The sequence below is a fragment of the Amblyraja radiata genome, chromosome 8, assembly GCF_010909765.2.
Source record: "Amblyraja radiata isolate CabotCenter1 chromosome 8, sAmbRad1.1.pri, whole genome shotgun sequence".
In the NCBI taxonomy this organism is placed as follows: Eukaryota; Metazoa; Chordata; class Chondrichthyes; order Rajiformes; family Rajidae; genus Amblyraja; species Amblyraja radiata.
Window position 1 is genome coordinate 2,377,990 of NC_045963.1, and position 8,886 is coordinate 2,386,875.

General features: G+C 41.4%; 1 protein-coding gene across 3 annotated transcripts in view; it reads left to right on the forward strand.

Moving 5' to 3' along the window:
• ipcef1 (interaction protein for cytohesin exchange factors 1) overlaps positions 1-8,248 on the forward strand; it is a 139,336-nt gene extending 131,088 nt beyond the window's left edge. For all 3 annotated transcript variants that reach the window (XM_033025038.1, XM_033025040.1, XM_033025039.1), the window contains exons 10-11: positions 2,761-2,948; positions 7,170-8,248. In XM_033025038.1, coding sequence (XP_032880929.1) covers positions 2,761-2,948; positions 7,170-7,370 — 389 coding nt within the window. In that variant the 3' untranslated portion in view covers positions 7,371-8,248. The remainder of the gene's footprint in view (positions 1-2,760; positions 2,949-7,169) is intronic.
• Positions 8,249-8,886: the final 638 nt, after the last annotated feature.

Genomic DNA, 8,886 nt, shown 5'->3' on the forward strand with positions numbered 1-8,886 from the left:
AAGCCACGATGCAACCGGTCAGCATGCTCTCTACTGTGCACCTGTAGAAGTTCGAGAGAGTCCTCCTTGACATACCGACTCTCCGTAATCTTCTCAGGAAGTAGAGGTGCTTCTGTGCTTTCTTTATGATTGCATCAGTGTTCTGGGACCAGGAGAGATCTTCGGAAATATGCACGCCCAGGAATTTGAAGCTCTTGTCCCTATCCACCATCGACCCGTTGATACAAACGGGACTGTGGGTCCCCATCCTACCCCTTACGAAGTCCACAATCAGTTCCTTGGTTTTGCTGGTGTTGAGGGCCAGGTTATTGTGCTGGCACCATTTGGTCAATCGGTCGATCTCACTACTACACTCTGACTCGTCCATTTCCTAAGTCCTCTGGTCACTCCTTTGCCCTCCTTCCAACACATCTCCCATTCCTGTGTCCCCCATTTATTCACCCTACTTTTGCCCCCTCTCCCAACTCCCCTTCCACACATATCCCTTTCCACACATATCCCCTTCCACACATATCCCCTCCCACACATATCCCCTTCCACACATATCCCCTTCCACACATATCCCCTTCCACACATATCCCCTTCCACACATATCCCATTCCACCTATATCCCTCTCACCGGCTTTACATTTTGCTTCCACTCTTCTTCCTCTACTTCTTCTTCTTGTAGGATTCTGGCAGTGTAGACGCTGCTAAGCGTATTACTGCCCTCCACAGGTCAAAGTTTGAACTAAATTCTTACATACAGTCCTGTAACTTGCAGGAATTGAAGAACAGCCCTGGATATCAGTTGATGTTTCTCACTGTGTCCAAACAGAGATAAAACAGAAAAAGCCTCAACTCCAAGTCCTGTCAGTCTAATAAACAATACCTTTCTTTCTACCCTATACTTTTTACATTCTAGGAAAACATGCTTAACTGTCTCATTACTCCCACATTCACACAAGCCAGAAACATGTTTCCCTACAATGCACAAATAGTAATTTAACCCACAGTTCCCCTCTTCTTCCTTATCCAATGCCCTTTTGTTTCCTTTGCATCCCTAGACTATTTCACCTGCTCCACACATCTGCCAATCCCCCTCACCTGTATCCAATTATCATTTGATGGGCGAAATGTGTAGGAGGGAACTGCAGATGTTGGTTTAAACCGAAGATAGACACAAAATGCTGTAGACCCGGGTCCTGACCACGGGTGCTGTCTGTATGGGGGTTTGTACGTTCTCCCCGTGACCTGCGTGGGTTTTCCCCGAGTTTGGTTTCCTCCCACACTCCAATGACGTACAGGTTTGTAGGTTAATTGGCTTGGTATATGTATAAAATTGTCCCTAGTGTTAATGTGTGGGGATCGCTGGTCGGTGCGGACTCAATGGGCCGAAGAACCTGTTTCCGCACTGTATCTCTAAACTAAACTAAACACCATAGATGCATTTTTTGCAGACATTAGGTGACTGTTACAATAGTCAACCTGAGGAGAGTGTTTCATGAGTTAACAGCAAGCAGATGCTGAGAGCCTTGCACATGGCCACATACCTGTGGGATTATAAGGAACTGTTTAGGGGTTTGGTTTGTTCCAAGCCAATAAGATGATAATTTTGTAAACCCACCACCGGCAATGAAATGGTTCCAAGGTTTGGGATCAACAATATTTTCCTTGATCATCTTGGTTTTATTGAGGATTCTTTCTGCTTGTTGAAGCAATTTAACCAACGAGTCCATTCACAGCAGAGTAAAAGATTGGATGAAGTTCGGCAGATTTCGTAGGGAATCACCGCACAACCATCCTCCGATTTCCAGTGCAATTTTGTCTTCCTCACCACAATCCAGTGGTATGAAATACGGCAGAGCTCATTGTTTGAACTCCTGGCCTCTTGCTGAACCTCGAGTTCATGAGCAGTTCTGGATTATAAAGAGCCGAGGGGCAGATTTGCTTTGCATCCCGTGTTCAGCTTTTGCTGCATACTGGAGACAACGTCAGCACCTCTGGAGAGTAGGAATGGGTGACATTTCGGGTTGAGACCCTTCTTCGGTCACCCATTCCTTCTCTCCCTAGATGCTGCCTGTCCCGCTGAGTTACTCCAGCATTTTGTATCATTTGTTGGACATTGTCCTGCTCCCACCTCTCTTTTCCAAGGTCGATTGTATTATAGACAAGGATGGCAGGATTTGAATTTGAATTTTTGTTCTGTTTGTAAACTGCCGATACAGGCAGCTTTTGATATGAATTCTCTACTACTTTGTATGTTGATTTTGTTTTGGGAATAAAGTATTGTAAAAAAAAAACTTTCTTTACCATCTTTCTTTCCTTACTCCAATCAGGCTGGCCTGAAACATTAGGGATAACTCCGCTATCCCTAGGAGCTCTTAGGGATAGCGGAGTTAAGGGATATGGAGAGAAGGCAGGAACGGCGTACTGATTGTGGATGATCAGCCATGATCACATTGAGTGGCGGTGCTGGCTCGAAGGACCAAATGGCCTATTCCTGCACCTATTGTCTATTGTCTATCATCTGTCCAATCCCTCCACTGATGCTGCCTGACCCACTAAATTCCTCCAGCACTTTGTGTTTTGCACAAGATTCGAGCACTTGCAGTTCCTTATGTTCATATTTTTATTATTTACCTTTGGTATCAGTGATTTTTAGTTCAATATATTTGTGCCAGAAATCCTTTCAATGAGTCCTCAGTGTCAATTTAAATGTTCTTTTTCTCACACAGTGGAGGAATTCCTTTAACATTCCTTTTGCTCTTTGCTTTTAAGAACAACCACAAAATTCTGACGAAATGGAGCAATTGTATAAATCGTTGGAGCAAGCAAGTCTTTCTCCGATTGGAGGACATCGAGCATCAACAAAGAGGGATTTCAGGCGATCCTTTATAAAGCGCAGTAAAAATCCTGTTGTCAATGAAAGACTGCACAAATTGAGAACATTGAACAGTACGCTAAAGGTATGTCTATTTTTACGTCTGGTGATAAAACAAAATTCCTTTCAATATGCACTACAAAATTATCTGCATGGGTAAACTGTTGAAAAATAGTATATTTAATAAAACATGGAGCTTCTGTTGAGGTGCAATTTTCAGTTAGATGATCCCAGGTGATATGACAACATTGAAACCAACAATATAAAATCCGAAGATAGACACAAAAAGTTGGAATAACTCAGCGGATCAGACAACATCTCTGGAGAAAAGGAACAGGTGACGTTTCAGGTCTTGAACCAACACATCACCTATTCCTCCTCTCCAGAGATGCTGTCTGACCTGCTGAGTTACTCCAACTTTTTGCATCCATCTTCGGTTTAAACCAGCATCTGCAGTTCCTTCCCACACAATACAAAATCTGCGGGCCATTGAGACCAAGGTATACAATTGCAATAGAAGGAAGTTTTGAGGACAGTATTCTGTTCGGCCAGGGTAGAATACAGAGGCCGTCGGGAAATTCAGAGGTTTTATCTTCAGGTTTTTTCTGATCTATAAATGTCAAGAATATAGTTTTACTTTGTCATGCTCCAGGTCCATGTGCAATGTAGAAGATAATTACAATTATGTCATTATTGAATACGCTGCTACAAGTGATTGCTGTGCATGTTGTCTGGAGGTACATTGTGTTGAGATTTAGCATGGGAAACAACACAGTTTGTCTTGAATTCAAAAGAACACATCTCCTCAATATCACCAACAACTTCTCCTGGACCACCCATATTGAAGCAACGACCAAGAAAGCACACCAACGCTTCTACTTCCCTAAAACTCCTTAGGCATGTCCACTACAACTCTCACCAACCTCTTCAAATGCTCCGTGGAAAGCATTTTATCAGGATGCATCACAACTTGGTTTGGGAACAGCTCCAGCCAAGACCACAAGAAATTGCAGAGATTGTAAACACAGCCCAGACCATCACACAAACCAATCCCTCTTCCAATGACTCCATTTATACCTCACGCTGCCTCGGCAAGGCCAGCAGCATAATCAAGGACGAGTCGCAAAAGGTACAGAAGTGTGAAAATGCACACCTCCAGATTCAGGGACAGTTTCTTCCCAGCTGTTATCAGGCAACCGAATCATCCTACCAAAACTTGAGAGTAGTGCTGAACTACTATCTACCTCATTGGACTATCTTTGATTGGACTTTACTGGCTTTATCTAACACTAAACATTATTCATGTTAGTCCCTTCATCATGTATCTGTAAACTGTAAATGATTGTCATCATGTATTGTCTTTCCTCTGACCAGTTAGCATGCGACAAAATCTTTTCACTGTACCTCGGTACACGTGACAATAAACTAAACTAAAGCATCAACCCCATTCAACTGTATGAGGGTTAACATTCGTTAAGAAGATTGACCAAAACGCGTACAGAGGTACGGTAAAAATGTTTTTTGTTGCGTGCTAACCAGTCAGCGGAAATCACGTAGATTACGATCAATCCATTTACAGTGTATAGATGTCATAGTTAAAGCAAGGTCATGAATGATAGGAGTAGAATTAGGCCATTCGGCCCATCAAGTCTACTCGGCCACTCAATCATGGCCGATCTATCTCTCCCTCCTAACCCCATTCTCCTGCCTTCTCCCCATAACCTCTGATATTTGTACTAATCAAGAATCAAAAATCTATCTCTCTCTATTGCTGTGGAAGTAGAGATTTAAGAGTATGGAGCAATTGTAATATGAGTTTGTCAATCTACTTCTGTGGTTAGCATGGTCGCCTGGGTTGGGCTCCATCTTGGAAGAAATGCGGCCTTATTTTTGGGCACCAGAGGCCCAGTTGACAATCATAGACATGTCGCGTCATTAAAGAACCAAGGAGTGAATAGTTCCAAAAAGACTGATTGGCAATGTCATGGCCCTGGAACTGGCATTGAAGCTAAACGTGGGCTGCAGATTAGATCAAGTACAATCTAGCCCAATCTTTCACTTTACAAGGTGGAGCGCAAGTCTGTAAAATTATCTATCCCGCTGCATGTTGAAAATGAGGCAGAGCAGCATGTGCAGCGTTGTAGATTATGCTCCTCTCGCTCTTAATCTATATTACTAAAAGTCTGTTCTTGACCGGTTTTGGCCATCTGTGCTGCGATTTCCGAGAGAACACCACCACCTACGGCCGTCATTTTTGGCCAGAGCCCCCCTCCGCTGCATGTGTGTCGAGGATTTTTCCCGTCGATGAAAAATTAGAGATATTAATGTTTTTATAAAATTCCACATTCTCTCTGCTGCCCCCGCTGGCGGCAGGGGGAGGGGCTATAAAACCAGGAAGTGGTGTGCCTCACAGTCTCTTCAAGATGGAGGAAGGCAGAGGGTCACGTTTCTCTGAGCTGTGAATAACACTGAACACATGTCTACTCAAATGTAAGTGCCCTTAGTGGTTCTAAAATGCTTGCAGAATGTGTCTATTGGTTCTAAAGCTTGCAAAAAAAAAGTGTCTATTGGTTCTAAAGCTTGCAAAAAAAGTGTCTATTGGTTCTAAAGCTTGCAAAAAAAATGTCTATTGGTTCTAAAGCTTGCAAAAAATGTCTATTGGTTCTAAAGCTTGCAAAAAGTGTCTATTGGTTCTAAAGCTTGCAAAAAATGTCTATCGGTTCTAAAGCTTGCAAAAAGTGTATATTGGTTCTAAAGCTTGCAAAAAGTGTCTCTATTGGTTCTAAAGCTTGCAAAAAGTGTCTATTGGTTCTAAAGCTTGCAAAAAAAGTGTCCATTGGTTCTAAACTTGCAAAAAAAGTGTCTATTGGTTCTAAAGCTTGCAAAAAATGTCTATTGGTTCTAAAGGTTGCAAAAAGTGTCTCTATTGGTTCTAAAGCTTGCAAAAAAATGTCTATTGGTTCTAAAGCTTGCAAAAAAATGTCTATTGGTTCTAAAGCTTGCAAAAAAATGTCTATTGGTTCTAAAGCTTACAAAAAAATGTCTATTGGTTCTAAAGCTTGCAAAAAAATGTCTTTTGGTTCTAAAGCTTGCAACAAATGTCTATTGGTTCTAAAGCTTGCAAAAAGTGTCTCTATTGATTTTAAAGCTTGCAAAAAATGTCTATTGGTTCTAAAGCTTGCAAAAAAATGTCTATTTGTTCTAAAGCTTGCAAAAAGTGTCTATTGGTTCTAAAGCTTGCAAAAAAAATGTCTATTGGTTCTAAAGCTTGCAAAAAATGTCTATTGGTTTTAAAGCTTGCAAAAAATGTCTATTGGTTCTAAAGCTTGCAAAAAAATGTCTATTGGTTCTAAAGCTTGCAAAACAATGTCTATTGGTTCTAAAGCTTACAAAAAAATGTCTATTGGTTCTAAAGCTTGCAAAAAAATGTCTTTTGGTTCTAAAGCTTGCAAAAAATGTCTATTGGTTCTAAAGCTTGCAAAAAGTGTCTCTATTGGTTTTAAAGCTTGCAAAAAATGTCTATTGGTTCTAAAGCTTGCAAAAAAATGTCTATTGGTTCTAAAGCTTGCAAAACGTAATCCTGAAGAAAAGATCATGTGCTGAAATGTCCTCTGCCTGTTCGCTCCTCATGTGCAGTCTGATCCACTGAGTTCGTTCAGCACTTTATGTTATACTCAGGGAATGACTCGTATCATCCAGCAAGGATCCATGTTGGTATCCCAAATATTCCCCTTTTTTATCAACCATTTACATAATGGAATGAAAAGTCCAGTTAACCAAGGATGTTCCTTCTGCAGGATTTATCTTTTTGCCACTACTAACATACATTGAAGGACTGATATGCTTCTCAGTGTAGAAGTGTTTCATGAAAACAAATTAATAATAAAAAATCCACGATTAGTAAATCGTGGCACGGCAAGGTGGCTCATCGATCCTGACTACGGGTGCTGTCTGTACGGAGTTTGTACGATCTCCCCATGACCTGTGTGGGATTTCCCCGGGTGCTCTAGTTTCCTCCCACACTCCAAACTCGTGCAGGTTTGTAGGTTAATTGGCTTGGTGTACGTGTAAATTGTCCCCAGTGTGTGTAGGATAGTGTTAGTGTGCAGGAATCGGTGGTCGGTGCGGACACGGTGGGCCGAAGGGCCTGTTTCCTCTAAACTAAACTAAAGTAAACGAAATCCAGGTGAAATCTAGTGTTGTTTATTTAACTAGTGTTGTCTAGTTAATATTATTTATATTGTCACAAAACATTAATGTTTTTTTTTAATCATGTTTTTTTTTTTCATTGCCCTCCCTTCACCAGTCCAAAGAAGCTGACCTGGCAGTAATAAACATACTCCTGGAAAGTTCGCAGTTGACCGCAGAGAAATTCCGACAGTGGAAAGAAGATTATTCACTATTGCTGCAGGATATTTGCAAAGGAGTCCAGTCTAAAGTTTGTGCCGCAAGGAATTCTGGAATGCTGGAGAATCGGGTACCATCAGCTCTTGTATCAGATGCTTAATTTGGACATTTAACTTACTCAGATGTGGTACTTTGTCTTGGTCGAACAAAGCTGTTTCCTGAAGCACGAAGAATTATAGGACTTCCAACAAGCCAATCTAGCCAGTAAACTAATAAGAAACAGTGCTTATTGTGACTTTAGGTCATCATTTTCAACTTTCATCACAGGACTTGTGAATGATTATTTAATTTATAGGCAATTGCACTGAGTAATGGCTACAGTTTTATTTGTAAGTAAACACCTCTTTAGAGGGTCGAAGTTTATAGAGAACATTCATAGTCTATTTTTGTTTTATTCTATTTATTCTCAATTGTGATCGGGCATGAAATGGTTCTGAAGCCTGCAGTATCTGAAACATATTTGCACATGTAAAAAAATCTGTATATATGAAATGTCACTTGAGAAACAAATACAATGCCAATGATTCCACTGAAAGTAAAGGCTAATGTGCATATTAAGTCCCATTTTTATTTTTAAACAATTGCAGTTGAAATCATCAGCACAATAAAAATGTGCCTGCAAACGTTAAGGTCATAAGTGATAGGAGCAGAATTAGGTCATTCGGCCCATCAGATCTACTCGCCCATTCAATCATGGCTGATCTATCTCTCCCTCCTAACCCCATTCTCCTGACCTCTCCCCGTAACCCTTGACACCCGTACATGTTGTTGAAGAGACATGATCTGCAGGGATATGGGGTTGGTTGTTTGGAAGTGGGTGAGGTTCTCTTTCAACAATTGTCCTACAGTGATGTAAATTGTCTATACTGTACATTCTCGTTTACATTCTGATTTAATTGTACCAATCAAAGGTTTGTTGTAAAACATAGTGCAATGAGGATATTTTTTCTATTCTTTCACCATTATAAAATCATAATAAATTGGAATAAACAAGAGGACGAATAAGCGTTTAATTATTGATAGGAGTGTCTCGGACTGTCTTATCACTCAGAACATTAACAATCCGCAGGAATGTTTTCTCCACATGGGAAGTACTCAGAATAATCCTTGATGTAAAATGTAAAAGGTCATTCATCCATTTCAGCAGCTGTAGGGACTGGGAGTTAGTGCTGGTGTGCCTGTTTGTACAAAACACTGCTGCCATGGATTGTGTTGTATTTTTTTAATTCAGCCTTTGCGCAATCCAAAGTGGTCTTGTGCGACCATTTGCAGGTAACATTACGACAATCATGAAATTAGGCTGTGCGGTTCCAGGAGGCACTGTCCAGGAGGAATACCTAATGATGACCTAACCGTCGTGAGGGGGGGGGACAAGGGGGAACCCGGGCTTAGGGGAATGGCTGTGAGGGGATGGGGGAGGAAGAAAAGAGGACCCAGCATGGGGGGGCCACTGTGAGGGTGGGGTGGGGGGGGGGGGGGAACAAAGGAGGAACCAGTAGGGGGATACTTTGTAACTTTGTCGGTGCCCTTTATATGGTGACTATTTGCATACCTTGGGTGTGTAAAACAAGGAATATCACTGTGACTTGCCACGTGCGACAATAAAGTATCATTCA